The 14,803-nt window shown below is 37.4% G+C and overlaps 1 protein-coding gene across 1 annotated transcript in view; it reads left to right on the top strand.

The window, feature by feature from the left end:
- RBM25 (RNA binding motif protein 25) overlaps positions 1-14,803 on the top strand; it is a 32,907-nt gene that overhangs the window by 5,832 nt on the left and 12,272 nt on the right. The window contains exons 2-9 of the mRNA XM_079309623.1: positions 991-1,111; positions 4,705-4,754; positions 6,200-6,370; positions 6,676-6,733; positions 7,871-8,031; positions 10,662-10,844; positions 13,058-13,111; positions 13,369-13,452. Of these exons, the coding sequence (XP_079165749.1) occupies positions 1,006-1,111; positions 4,705-4,754; positions 6,200-6,370; positions 6,676-6,733; positions 7,871-8,031; positions 10,662-10,844; positions 13,058-13,111; positions 13,369-13,452 (867 nt within the window). The 5' untranslated portion in view covers positions 991-1,005. The remainder of the gene's footprint in view (positions 1-990; positions 1,112-4,704; positions 4,755-6,199; positions 6,371-6,675; positions 6,734-7,870; positions 8,032-10,661; positions 10,845-13,057; positions 13,112-13,368; positions 13,453-14,803) is intronic.

Genomic DNA, 14,803 nt, shown 5'->3' with positions numbered 1-14,803 from the left:
CGCAAACGTTTATGCAGGCAGCTCACTGGGTTCTTGTCACTTGCCATACTGTGTCTTCGTGATTCATATCCACATGATCCACTGTGTGTGAATTTCTCCAATGCTTCCTCACTGCAGTGTGAATGTAGGTATATGCTTAGCAGTAATATTGTGACCAGTTTGGGTTTTTTAGAACTGAGGGTAAACCTTCTGTGAAGATTTGATTGTGTAAGGTAACTGAAACAATACTGGAAGCAAGAATGCATGCCTTAGTTGTAGTAAGGGTGAACTTAAGTGTTTTATGACTGGGTGGTATTTGTTTCAGGGTTAGTAATATACATGTAAAATAATAATCTGAATAGAAAATGTTGTTTGAAATGATCTTTGCTCTCTATGGTTGTGTGTTGACACTCAGCTCATGGGCTAATGTCCAAATTGTGCTATAGGAGATTTGTGGACTGGGAAGTTAAAATTAGATCACAGAACCCTCTTTCAAGTTTTTAACTCTCTCTCTGCTGGAATTTGAGAATCTCCTCAATGCCATCTTAAATACAACTCCCATTAATGCTGAGCATTCGATGTCCCAGTTCTTTCTGGTGTCTTGTTCTACAGTTGTATTGTGTGTGATCATTTCTTGTACAACAGAACTACCTGCTTTATTGAAAATGTTATCAGATCAGTTTTGCTTTAAATACTGCAAAGATAGCTTTACTTTAAAGAAACTGTACAAACTGTTAAATGCTCTTTTTTGGTATGAGGAGTCACATACAGCTTTGTTTTTCACTTCATGCTGGAACACTTTCTTAGAAGTGCTGTTTTTAATTGAGAAAGAAGACTTCTAATCAATCTGTAATGTAATGAATATCTGGGGGAAAAAAGGTTGAAAAATATTTTGTTTGTAGTTGAATGTCCATATAAAAATTTAAAATATTTATGGGCACTTGCCACTTCACTGCTTTTCTAATTCACTTTTGGGAACTGACTAGTACAAGTTTTCTGTCTTTTTGACAGATTGTGACTGCAAGAATGTCTTTTCCACCTCATTTGAATCGCCCTCCTATGGGAATCCCAACTCTTCCCCCTGGGATCCCACCTCCACAATTTCCTGGTTTTCCTCCACCTGTACCTCCTGGTAAGTTATATTAATATATGGAAGAATTGTAGAAATTAATTTCTTTCTATTATTCTGAATTCCTTTAAAAGCCAGTAACTTTTGTAAATAGTAAATCTCAGTAACTCTGATTTATGTACATTGCAGTTAAGTTTCCAGTTTTCCCACAGATCATGTCATGTGAGCTCCTTTTGGTCTACCAAAAACTGTTTACTTTTGACCAGAAATTAAATACTGAACTTTTCTTGAGCCTTTATTCAAGACTGAAGCTGAGTGGTGATTTCTGTTAATATTAGATGTTCCAAAGCCACTGTTTTGGCAGTAATCCATTGTAATAGCCTTTGAAAACTCTTGGGTACACCACATGCATGTAATGTGAAAACAGAGGAATAACTCTTAGAGAAGGTCCAACTTGTTGCATTGTTTTTCTCCAATTTTGATGCCCTATTTTCTTTTATTTTCCTTCTTATATTCTTTCCTCTGCATGTCTTGCAAATTTACAGCTATCCTTATCATTCTTCAAATCTTCCCAAAATTATTCCTACCTTTTTTCTTTGTTCTGTAAGATCAGCCTCTGTTTTTTGAGTTGAGATTTTAGCTTGTCGGTCTGGAACAATTTGCTTTCTGTACATTGTGAGTATACTAGGCAGGAAACCATGTAGCAAGTGAGAGAGGGGAATACATCAGGGAATTACTGCTTCAGAATTCATCACAAGGGCTGCAGAAAATAGCTCCTGTCTTGTCTGTATTGTCTTAAACTGTGTTGTGCAGGAGTGTTTTGTAGGCAATAGAGGCATTCAAAAGACATGGTTGAACTATAAAAAGATATCTGCACATCATGTATCATGCTAATCTTTACTTGCATTAATTTTTCTAAAAATTTTTCTTGAGAGCCGTAAGATGTTACTATTTTCTGATAAAGACAGAGTTCTTGCTTAAGTAGCATCCTGCCATGAAAAATTTTGTGTTGAATTTTAAAATCATACCTCGTATTTTTCTTAGCTCCAGTTTATGTATACTAGCATATAAAACACCAGATACTTTAAAAAAAGCTTTCTGAAATAGATTTTAAAATGCCTGATATAATATTCTGCTCAGAATCTTTTGCTTCTTAGCATGTGTGACAAAGATCTTTTTGTTCTCTTGTGTTTAGTCTCTTTTAGTATTAGCAAGCTGAATAGTATGTGGAGTGGGGAAGCCTGGTATTAGGTGAGAATAAAATTTTTCTCTGCACAAGAGAAACATGGTTTGCTTACCTGTGCAGACAACGTATTTTGACTTGTAGAGGATATGAATCTCACTTCTTACTATAAGCACTTCAGTAGGGCTGAAAATGCCCCAGAGATTTTATGAAAGTCTGCTCTGAATTTAGTTCATATGTAAGATTGCAATTTTAGTGTCTTACAATATTATCTTTAGCTAGCTGTTTGGTCAAAAATTCATGTCTTAGTTACCTTAGCCTGTAATTTTTTGAAAAGTTTCAGTTGGAGTAGTTTGCTTGCATAATAATGAAGTCATGAAAAGTGGTTTGCTTTACTTAAAAATATAGTTGCTAAAAACAGGAAGTTCTAGCGTTTCCCAATATTAGTGTGGAAGATTTGATAGGGAGGTGGTTCTGATAAATCTCTGAAGATTATTGGGTATAAAAAAAAAACATTCTGCATGCCAGAAATGCTGTAGTAGGTCAGACCTGCATTCCATATAGGCTGATGCACTGTGTGGGCAGTGGCACTAGAAGGCAGTGTTTAGGGTGGGCATGTATCTCTGTCTGCTTGCTGAGTTTGTTGCTTCATACACCTGTAGCGTTACGGATATTAGAGTATGATCTTTTGGTTGTTCTTTGTCTTTTTCTGGACCTGTCATTTATTAACATTTTGGAATTTTTCTACCCTGTTAAGATCTGTCACCTCTTAAGCCAAATTGGAGAAGTTAATTAACTGCTGTGAAAAGTGCCACTCTCTTACTCCTAAATCTGTCTTTAAACTCACTGCCTACTCAGTGCCTCCCTCCTGGTCCAGTTCTGATGTGGGATTCGGGGAAGTCGAGTTTAGTGGTTTTGTACACCTCAGCCACATTCCATGTCATGCAAACCTCTGCACTAGAGGAGTCTCAGAGTGTCCAGCCTTTCCTAGAAAAGCAGCTGCTTCACCAGCATGTAGTTGCTGTTCTCTGAGGCTGGGCGGCCTTGGGTCCGTAGGCTGTAGTCAAAACTGTAGGTGCACTAAGCTTTTGTGTAGCAGCTAAATGATGCCTGTGGTTGTTGTATTTCCTGATGATACCCAATATTTCAGTGGATTTTTGTGGCTTCTGCTGAGAATTGCACAGATAGTTTCATAGAATTATCAGTGGTAACACAAGTGCGTTTACTGAGTTGTAACTTTTAAAAGCCATTGTGACAATTACAAAAATTATAGGGCTGCACAACCAGTCTTGTAGTTGCTATCATCTGTAAGATGCCATGGTGTATTAAAACTGAGACTGTGGGAGACCAATACAAATTTTATTGTCTGAATAGTTTGGAGGAATAAGAGGTAGCATGACCTTAAAATAAATGGACTGAGGAAGAGGATTGAGAGCTGGAGAAAATAGAAAATAACATAAATAAAGCAAAACCAGAATAGATGATGAAAAAACTGAAAAGGATGTCTGAGGAGAAGTGTTTTAAGATTAGAGAAAGTGGGGGAACAAGTCTAGGGGCAGTAGCTTGCAGAAGTTAGATTAGGATTTTCTGAATACATCAGTAAGGAAAGGATTGAGAGGGAAAAACAGTCAAAGTTTTTTTGTAGAATGAAAACCAAAAAGATGTGAGATTGCTCTGAAGAGCATGAGATTGACTTCAATGTTCTCAAGTCTCAATGTGTCTGCTGATCAAGAAGTATTTTTGATGAAATCCATTACTTAATATATTTAACCTCTAGCACCTGGCATGGAAAGATAAAGAGCCTTTCTTATGATCAAATATTGGCTCATGAAAGTACCAGTGAATTTGGTAGGGTAAAAGGTGATACTGCATGGTTTCATCTGGTTAAATATTAATTAAAATACTATTTATTATTAATTAATGAATATTATTAAAATTCAATATTGTTCTAAATTAGGTGTTGGTTCTGCCAAGTGAAGTGTTCAGCAGCTTCTCAATGGAGGTTTTTTATGCTGTCTTTATTAACCTATTCCATAAATGGTGGCATGAAGCTTGGTGCCATTCTCTACAGGACCTTATCCCTAAAGTCAGATGCAGAAATGATTGTGCTGTTGGAATTGTGTGAGCTGGGAATGGAATCATCCATAGGGCATCAACTGCCTTTGCTCTCAGGAATTCCCTGGCCTATTGTAGAACTCACTGTCTTCTAGAGCAATCTTGTGGCTTAATTGTTCTCTGAAAATAGATTTGTTTGTCGCAAGGTTGAAATGGTAATACCAGAAAGTGACCAGGATGTGTATGGTATGTTAGTGTACGTTGTTGGAATGCTTAAGGAATTACTGGTAATCAGTACTGTGAAGTTCTTACTTGACCAAAATTGCTGTGTAGTTTGAAAATCATGTCTGCAGTAATTTCATTTGTATTCATCAGTTCTTAACAGGGCAGACTAATATTAATGTATTGTCTTTCTCAGGGACCCCTATGATTCCTGTGCCAATGGGCATTATGGCTCCTGCTCCAACTGTAAGTATTACAGTAGGGATGAGATTATAGCCAAATAAAATGGAGAGTAAAAACTAGTAGATGTCAACAATGTTTTTGTTTTGCTCTGTTCTGTCAGAATTATACTATGAAAGAAAATGCTTAATTTTAAATGCAACTATCATGCAAATGTTATGCTGATTGCTGGCCTAGAAGTTTGAAGTAATGTCTGGAGCTCCCAGCTGCAGAGGTGAAGCAATTATTGGTCTTGCTAGAAGACATACTTCTCTCAAATAAAGTGGTTTAGGCCTTGTCTTTAGATCATGTGTGTTCTTCTCTCTCCTGTACAGTAGAGTTAGGTCAGGGAGATTCCAGGTCTCTTCCTCTGGAGTTTGTAGCTCTGACACAGAACCCTGGAGGCATTACCTCATCCAGGTTTATAAGGCTATCACGCAGCACTGCTGGGTTGGCCAAAACCACGTGATTTGACAACCTTACAGATAAACTTGCTGCTTCCATGTTGCAGGAAAAGGAATAGTTGCATGCAATACCCATCTGTGGAAAAGCAAATGAAAGATATCTTTGTCTATCTTACTAATTTCAAGTTAGAAGGGAGGTTTATGATTTTTGGGTGGAAAAATGAGTGCTTTAAAATATAAACGTTGCTTCCTGACTTCAAGGTGAATTACCATTTGTGCGATTCTGCAGAAGTGAAGTCTCCTCAAAATACAGAATTATTTTATAGCTTGTATTATCTCCTACCAAAGGGTATGTTCATGGTAACCAGTGTGTTTAAGACAGAGATACTGAAACAAACTTCTTACTCAGTTTTGTGATCAAAATTACTTTTAGTAAGTGACACTTCTAGAAAAGTGTTCTGAGAAGAGAGACTGCAAAAGGACTGTTAAATCTTGGGTGAAAGAAGTGTAGCAAAATGGAGCAGATGATCATGCCTGTCTTTGTACAGTTAATTTACAGATGTTTGCTCCTTAACCTAAAGAGGCTTTGGTTTGTGTGTTCATTAAATAAAGCAGTAGTGTTTATTCACTGTGTGGAAGCTTTAAGATAGTGTGTTACGTGTCCATTGAAGCCTTTGAGACAGAGTTACTTTTCTATTCACAGCTTGGTTTTTACAGTATTAGGTAAGGTAATTCAATTTCCAGTGACTTGAGTGTTGCAACAAATGTTGCAAGCTTGTTATTTGTAGGAGAAATAATACCTAATGTTACTGTATACTCACCTTGAGACCTCCAGTGGCTGTGTTCAGTCTTTTTGTTACCTTCCTTTGCCAGAAAAGGGCCATCCTTTTCTGTGTTGTAGGAAGTATTAAAGCCTGAACTGTTCATTGGTGTCTTACTCCATAAGCCTAAGTTCAAAAATTCAAATTTGAAACAAATGCACATCCCTAAGCCTAACGTCTTACCAATTTAAATAAAAGACCAAACCAGTCCAGTGCTTTATTTTACAACTTCTCCTCTTCTTTATAGGTGTTAGTTCCTACCACAGTGTCTATGGTTGGAAAACATTTGGGAGTCAGAAAAGACCATCCTGGCTTAAAGAACAAAGAAAATGATGAAAACTGCGGTCCCACTACTACTGTTTTTGTAGGCAACATTTCGGAGAAGGCCTCAGACATGCTTATACGGCAGCTTCTAGCAGTAAGTACAGCAGACTGCTTGTTAAATTTCATCCCTGACTGATGAATGAAGTAATGACCCACAAGCAGTGTATTGAAAGTAAAAGCAGAGCTATTCCCACTCACTGGAATAGAAGCCTGCTATGCTTGAATTTAATAAGTGAAGAGTACAGCTTTTTTACACTATAGATGTTTGGGAATACAGACGTATTTTATTTTAGTAGAGTTTACCCTTTTTAAATTTTATAGTACTTTGGAAAAAGTGGTAATGTTTTCATAATGTTCTGAATATAAAGTAATAATTAATGGTACTTCTCTTAATTGCAGAAATGTGGTTTGGTTTTGAGTTGGAAGAGAGTACAAGGGGCATCTGGAAAACTTCAAGGTAAACTGTTCATGCTTTTCAAAATCTCTAGATATACTCTAGTTTTTATTAGCTGGCAGCTTTTTAGTATCTTGATATATTGCTATTCTTAATCATTTTACATTTTGAGATGCTATAATATGATATTGCAAAATACCTTCTAGTTAAGGGCTCGTATTTTCTGGAATTGAGAATAAAATAATATAATTGAGAAAAATTGAGAAATGTCTTGGAAGCCTAACCTAGTTTGCTTACCTTTCTTTTCTGAAACTGAATAATTTTATAGACTCTTCCTGAGAAAGTATTGCCAGTTTGGACTTAACCCCCAAAGGAGGATACTGTTCTAATACTTTTACAAGTCACATGATTAATATTTATTGTCCTTCTCTATGAGAGAGGTTTTCCTGGTGTAAATTTTACCTTTCCTATTGTCAAGTTGAAATGATTTAATTTTTGTGACCTTTGTCCAGTGATTGCAGGAAGCAGTTTCGTTTACTATTATTTTGCTATGTTTTCCTATCTTGCTAGGTTTGTGGGTTTTGTTTTGTTTTTTTCCTTTTTAAGGATGTACTTCAGTTCCTTCAGCTTTTTAATATCTGGGACTTTTTTATTTTGCTGTCATTAAATGTTTTTTCTTATTTAAAACTTTGTAACTGTTGTGAAGAACCTTGTTTGAAATACCCTTCAGTCTGGGTTAACAGTGAGCTGTTGATTGATGCCCTTGGTCATGAGACAATTGCAAATCCACCTGAGATGTCATACAGACTGCATTTCTTAGTTAAGGCAGTTATGTCAACAGCTTTACAAACACAATCATAGAATACTTGGAGTTGGAAGGGACCTTTTAAATTTCATCTAGTCCAACCCTCTTTGAAGAGCAGGAACATCTTCAAATAGATCATGTTGCTCAGAGCCCAATCCAACCTGACCGTGAAAGCTTCCAGGGATGGGATATCTACTATGTGTGTACTGGTTCCATCTTATTTATTGGACTGTTAACTATATCAAAGATGAGTTCAGTGAGTGAACTTTTTTATGATGTGTACTCCTGGTTTTTAAAAAACAAGTGCCTGCATTCCAAGTTTATTGATTTAAAACAAATTTTTAAACAAAAAGAGCTTTAATGCATTTCCTTCTCATTTCGGTCATCCATTTCAGCCTTTGGATTTTGTGAGTACAAAGAGCCAGATTCTACCCTACGAGCACTGAGACTACTCCATGACCTCCAGATTGGAGAGAAGAAGCTGCTGGTCAAAGTTGATGCAAAGACAAAGGCTCAGCTAGATGAATGGAAAGCAAAGAAAAAGGCATCTAATGGGGTATGTATATAATTTGTGATTTGCATTCTTTTAGTAGAATGTCAATATAATGTTACTTGCTACATCAGATTGTAAGCATGTCTCAGTTTCTGCTCCTTTCTCTGTCTTTAATTCCTTTTAGGATTTTGTCAGAATCACATTAGTGAATCTGAAGATATGTTGAAAGGCAGAGAAGTGTAAGCTCTTAATTCCATAGTGTTTGAATTTATCTGCAAGCTACAACTGTATTTCACTATATTTACAACGATAGAATCAATTCTGTAATTCATTATAAAGTATAGTAATAGATGATATGTTTTGATTCTGTCGCTTCATTTTTGTTTAGAAACTCTCAGAAGTGCTTAAACTGTAGAAGAACTTACTCTGTCAGTCTGTAAATTGGCTGTCTGAGGGGAATTGAGGTTTCTTTCCCCTCCACTGATGATCTTTTAGAACAAATCAATGAAAAGGAAAGTAGTAGATCATTCAGTAGAAGAGACAGGTATCAGGTAGTGGACCACTTTCTGACATTTAGTAGATGAGAAAGTTGCTTTTGTACTGTCCCTTTCTAAAGCTGAGGATCTGTTCTGGAATAATTGCAGATATTTGGAATGTTGAACTCTTTTTGAGATGCAAAGATACTTAATTGCCAACTTTGCGTTGAAGTTAATTGCGTCTGGTTTTTTGCTGAAATAGCATATTTCAACCCCAATCAAGTTGGTCTTTTTCTCTAACTCCTAAAGTTTTGCATGTGCCTTAAGATATCACTTAAAACTAATTTTTTTGTAAAATCAAAGTGAGAAGAGGATCTTGTTCAACAAGCTGAAAATGCTAATCCTGTTGTAGCAAGTAAGTTTTAAAAATTCCAGTTTGGAGTTTTTCTTAAGTATATGTAGACAATAGTGGAAACATAGATACTTTTTCATTTTACCTAATCAGAAGTAGAGGCATGATGATGACTTGAAGTACTTGATGTGTTTTTGACTAGATACCCTGTGCTTGGGATGAAATACAATGGTTTAGTAAAGCAGAGTGGTAACTTTGTGAGATTTGAGTGGAGTACTGTACTAGCTCTTAGCCTAGATAAGGGCTTGATTGGACTGCCCTTTCATTCTGTACTTTCTTGTTTCATGTTGGCATCACCTGTGATACTGTGCTTCACAGTTGATGTTCTGAACAAGCTTGAAGTATTTCTGGAGTTCTTGTACATCTCTCATGAATTTTGTTTTCTCTGACCCCCTGTGAGTTACAGTCAGTCTGGGGGAATTGATTGTAACATAGCAGAGGGTACTGTTTGTGGCTTTGGTGAAGGCAACTGAATGGAGCCCATTCTCTTGAACTGTAGAATGAGATTAACTCCATGGTTTTTGTTGGGTTTTATTGGATTTGTTTGGTTTTTTGCTCTTTTTTTGTGGTGGTGCAAAGAAAGGCTATGAATTGCTGAGGAGTATTGATGAAGTGAATTGTAATCAAACTGCTAGCAATTCCTTTCATACCATCATTGGTGTGCTGGTGCCACTTGGATCCAAAAGTTTCAAATTTCCTTGAACATTTTGAAGAAACATGTAAACTACAACACAATTTCATATAGAGACACACCAAGCAAACCTTTATCTGATTAGCTCCTCTCCCTGATCACTTCGTCTCCCTGGATCTCTTCAATTCCACCCCCTGTCACTACCTTCTAGCTCTTTTCAGCCTTCTCCTCCTTGGCCTGGCAGCTTCTTCAGCTCCAACTGATTCCTCCCTTCCCCCTCATTCTTAGCTGCTGCTCCATCAGACCCTTCCCTCCCCCTCACTCCACCCACCACCTATCGTTTGACGGGATACCCAGCTGGATTCTCAGGTGAGATTCCATTTTTCTAAAAGATTCAAGGGATCGAGAGGTGGGCTGCCTTGCTCAGTGTGCAGATCATTGTTCTACCCTTTCATGTAGTGTTTACTGAAAGGCACTTCTTTGTGTTCCTTTTCCTCCCTACAAGGTTGAAAGGGGCAAAAAGATGAGAAACTGCAAAGAACTTTATCAACAATAATTTAAAAAGTAGTTTGTTGTGCAAGAAATGTTTTCCCTAATGATGTTTCTTTAATATAGTTCTCCCACTTGAAGTTGCAGCTTGGAAGCTTTAGGTAGACATTTGTATTGCATGGCACTTAAGTAGAAGGCTTGGAGGAACTGCTGTTGAAGTGACTTGAAGTTCTGGAACATAAAAGGCAAAACTTTTGACCAAGAGCTGCACTATAGTGATTGCCTTTCTGGGAGTGTGTGGTTGTTCTCTCTTTTCCTGTCTACTGCCTTAATCACCATTTTTCTGTTCTATTTTATTATATTATTTTGTTATGCAATCCTACACTTGCTCTCTGCAGCCATTCCATAAAACTGTGCAATACACTGGTGTATTGCCAGTGTGAAAAGATGTCTAATAAAATGCAATTGATAATGACTTGTATTTTTAGGTGATTTGATTTTCATGTGATGAGTTGTTTTGTTGGGTTTTTTTGTATGTGTTGTTAATTTTTTTTTTGTTTGGGATTTTGCTTTTTTATAGTAAATACTGTAGGGGCATGAATGTGATGATGAAAGGTGAACTTCTTATAAAATCAATATTGTGGCTCAATTTGTTAAGTCCTGTTGCTTTGCCATTTTTCCTTAGAACTCCAGACCGGAGACAACAAATGATGATGATGAAGCACTGGATGAGGAAACAAAGAGAAGAGATCAGATAATTAAAGGGGCCATTGAAGTCTTAATACGAGAATATTCCAGCGAGCTCAATGCCCCCTCCCAGGAATCTGACTCTCACCCCAGGAAGAAGAAAAAGGAAAAGAAGGAGGACGTATGTGTTTTGATTTTGGACAAAACAGATTTTTTTTTCTTCAACTCACCTTTATATAATGGCCAAACCTTGTGCAAATACTTTAAACCTAAACTTCTGATGAGAAAACAAATCAACAAGCATTGATGTCAGCTGCAGTTTCTTTTTTTTTTTTCTTTTTTTTTTTTTACTTTTTTTGAGCTGAAAGCTAGTCAGTTATAGACACCTTCCCTTCAGGATGGTTTAGGCATTTAAGCACGTAAACTTCTTGGAACATCAGGTTTGAATCTGGGCAGGACTGAACCAACCTTTCATCCCTCTGAAGGTGGAAATACTGAATTTAGTGCAGTTTAATCTGTATGTGCATGTAGGGTTTTTCAGATAATTTAAAAAACAACTGCAAAGAGTTCCTGCATACCATCCACTTCCAGTGAAGGATGCCAGGGTGCTTTTGTAATGCCACGAATTTGGTAGTTTTTGACAAAATTCTTCTCTCTGCTTATAGTATTCATTCTTGTAGTGTGCCTTGGTCCAACTGGTTGCAGCTGTCTACCCATATGTGGAAGTGCTTCGTTAGTTGTGTATGTCCTTGAAAGGATCCTTCAGGGATGAAAGGCATATTGTAATCTTCCTGCCTTACAAATCACTTTTAAACACACTCCAGTTTGGCTGGATTTGGTCAGCCGACTTTCCTATCTTGTGCAATATGAAAAAAATCATGTTAAGCAGGAGTGAATGTTCTGGTTTAGACCTACTTCTGTGAATGACCTTTTTATGGATTAAAACGAAATGGAGATGGAGGAACAAGGATAAGCAAACTCAAACTTAGCTTTTCCAGCAAAGTTTCTGCCCATGAGAAAATGGGCTTTCCCACCTACCGTTCTGCACCTTATATGAAAGAGATTGGAAAATTGTTTCACCAAGATTTTTACCCACTTAAGTCTTCTGCAAAGTACCTATTCCAAGGCAATGGTACAGTTTCAAAAGCTTATATGGAGTTTAAATGTGGTGCAAGAAACATCTCCCTCAAGGGAGCAAGTCTATCTTCCCACAACCTTGTTAGTCTTGGCCAACCTGAGGTATAAAAGTGCTGAGCTGAGAATTTGTTTTTCTTTCCTCTCCCTCCCTTTGGGAGAAGATGTTTTCTTTGATGACAATTTGCAAATGAGTCACTGTCTAATGCTATCAGCTGTATTTTTTTGTTGCAAGCACTGTTACAATGTCTATTGTCCTGTGGGTAAATATGCATATATATGGCCATGGATAATGCCAGGCAGTTAAACATTTTAAGTGACGTTTGCAGTCATGAAGAGCTGGGTGCTGAGTATGTCCCTGTGTCAGAGCGATATTATCTTAGCTCTGTGCTGTGTAGAACTTTACTAATCTGAGCTAGTCAAGTAGCCAAATAAGCTCTTTTAAAATATGCAGCACTTGTGGGTTGAAATTGCACCCCATCATCCTTCCCATAGTGGGAAGGAAGACAAGAAACTCGGAAGTTGCCATCTTTGTGCTGTGTGGATAGAAGTGGGAGTGGAGGGATGGTACTAGCTTGTTGTTTTCTTGTCCATAAAGGAGAGGGGAGAGAGACTGTTGAGGGTGGGGGGGAAAGGGAAGGTGGATGCAGATACATTGTGGGGGCGGTGAGGGGGGTGTGAAAAGTCACCGGCTTTGGGGCTGTTGTCCCCTGAAGAGCTGGGTGTGGAGGTGACTCCCGCTGGTGTTAGCAGCAGAGGCTGTTAGTTCTTCTGGTTGAAGGCATGACTGCTGTGGGGGAGTTGAAAATGTGTGTGGGGAGCTGAGAGTGAGTGGAATCTGGTTTTCAATTTCAAGCACGGGGGAACCTCGCTAATTCGCACTAACTATAAGAGCAGGTGCAATCTACCAAATTCTGCGAATTAGCGAGTAAATAAAGTCAAGACATACCCACTTCAAATGTACTTATTTATTTTGGCAAGTGTAGCTTAGCCTTGTTTCTGATGCTACCATAGCGTACTAATATCCTGTAGTACACTTGTAATTGAGTGAAGTCTTACTAACATGAGACGTCACTATGTGTTTTTAAGTAGTTCAGCAAAGGGAGAATTAGCGAGGTTCTTCTGTAACTTTGTTGAATCAAAGAAATGAGATCACAGCAATACAATATTGCTTTGTAGTACAAACATACAAAACATTGTTTTTCAGAGTAGTATGCAATCTATTTTTAAAAAAAAAAATCTCCGTGGATTTTTCCGCAGATTTTCCGCAGATTTCCAGTGGCCCCACTGATACCTTATCCACTCATCACCAAGGTTCGTTTACATTGTAGGCTTTGACAATGACTATGTTTACTGCTAGTTGCCAGATTTGTGACTCTTGTCCATCTGATTTTTTTTTTTTTTTTTTTTTCCACTCATTAACATCAGACTGTCAGGTTTGGTACTGCAGGACTTTATTTATCTCTTGCAAGACTGGTTGAAAAACTTCTAACCTTCAGCTTTTCTCTTGTTCTCTTGTGTTTGTACAGATGGCTGTTAATGCTTTTACTCCTGTCCCCCTTGTTTTTTAGGAGGATATAAATGCTATAGAAATGGAGGAAGACAAAAGAGACCTGATATCAAGAGAGATCAGTAAATTCAGAGACACACACAAGGTAGTATTCTTGTTTTTGCGCTTGATACAAATTAGGCTTTTGCAAAATCCAAAAAAAACACAATTATAAAATTTAGCTGTACATTGCAATATCACTTAAAATTATGTTTATATTAGGTTTAATATACATGTAGTTCTTTACAAGTCAGAAAAAGACAGTTGCCACGTTAAAGTGGCCTGTGACATCTTTATGCTAAGACTTTGATTGCTGCAGAGTATTTTTCAGTCTTCTCACTTCAGCATGAATAAAGGCAGCTTAAGTTGCTACACATACATTAAGTCAAGATATTTGTAAGTGAAGGCTAAACGGGGCTGCAGTATAAGACATACACTTGAGTGTGTTTCTCTAGGTAGATTTGTAACATTATCCAAGATTTTTGGAGTGATGAAACATGAATTAAATTAAAGTATTTTATTTTAATAGTGCTAAGTTAAGAGTGGGGGAAGATTAAAACTAGGTCAGTGGTTACCAGACTTACCAAACTTTAGATGCATGGAAGAACTGTAAATTCCCATAAAGCTAATCTATTCATTGACCCCCACCATTATGATAGAGATCATATGGTGACTAATGCAAGATGAAACTCACAGCTTGGAAAGTAACATGGAATAGGATGTAAGTATGAGTTTCTGTTTTTTATTATACTTATGGATGCCCCCTCAGAAAAATATGCAAAGGGGTAACTGGCTTGGAAATGTTTGTGCACATCAAGTCCCACCCCAGGGTCCCCACTTACAGAAGTTTCCACTAATGCAAGTGCATACATGAATGTTGTGGATCGGAGAGCACAGCTATGCATGTGATGTTCTTATTTTAATGTTTAGGTTAAAGCTGGTATTAATTTTTCCCCAACAAGATTGGAGTTGTCCTTGGCCTAGGGAAGTATCAATAAGCTGCTCTTTTGAGCACACACTTTTCTTCCAAAATACCCTCAAATCAACATTAAAGAAAGTGTTGAAGATACAGCAGTGTGAAGTGTTCCCATGTTGTTCAGCTTTACTACATGCAGTCACTGGGGATGGTACCAGATTTTCATGCAACCGTATCAATATGAACACAGGTGACTACATGTTATTGTATGTACATGTTTTCAGTTTTTCTCTTGGCCAAAGTTGTTCAAGATAGAAACCTGGGGGAAAAATCTAGAAAAAGTCATCTGGAGACACTCAGCAATTGAATGTGAAACTGGTTAGTGGTGAAACTTCAGTAGAATTATGTTCAATTCTGAGCCCCGAGTTGTCGCTGATACTAAAATGCAAACCAGTAATACTTTTTTTTAAATTGCAAACAAAACAAACAAAAAACAAGCTTCAGTGTTTCAGAAGCTGTTGGGCATTTCACTGCCCTTGAT

The sequence above is a fragment of the Erithacus rubecula genome (genome assembly GCF_903797595.1).
Source record: "Erithacus rubecula genome assembly, chromosome: 6".
NCBI classification, from domain to species: Eukaryota; Metazoa; Chordata; class Aves; order Passeriformes; family Muscicapidae; genus Erithacus; species Erithacus rubecula.
Note: the sequence above shows the minus strand (reverse complement) of the source record. Positions and strands in the feature narration are given on the sequence as shown.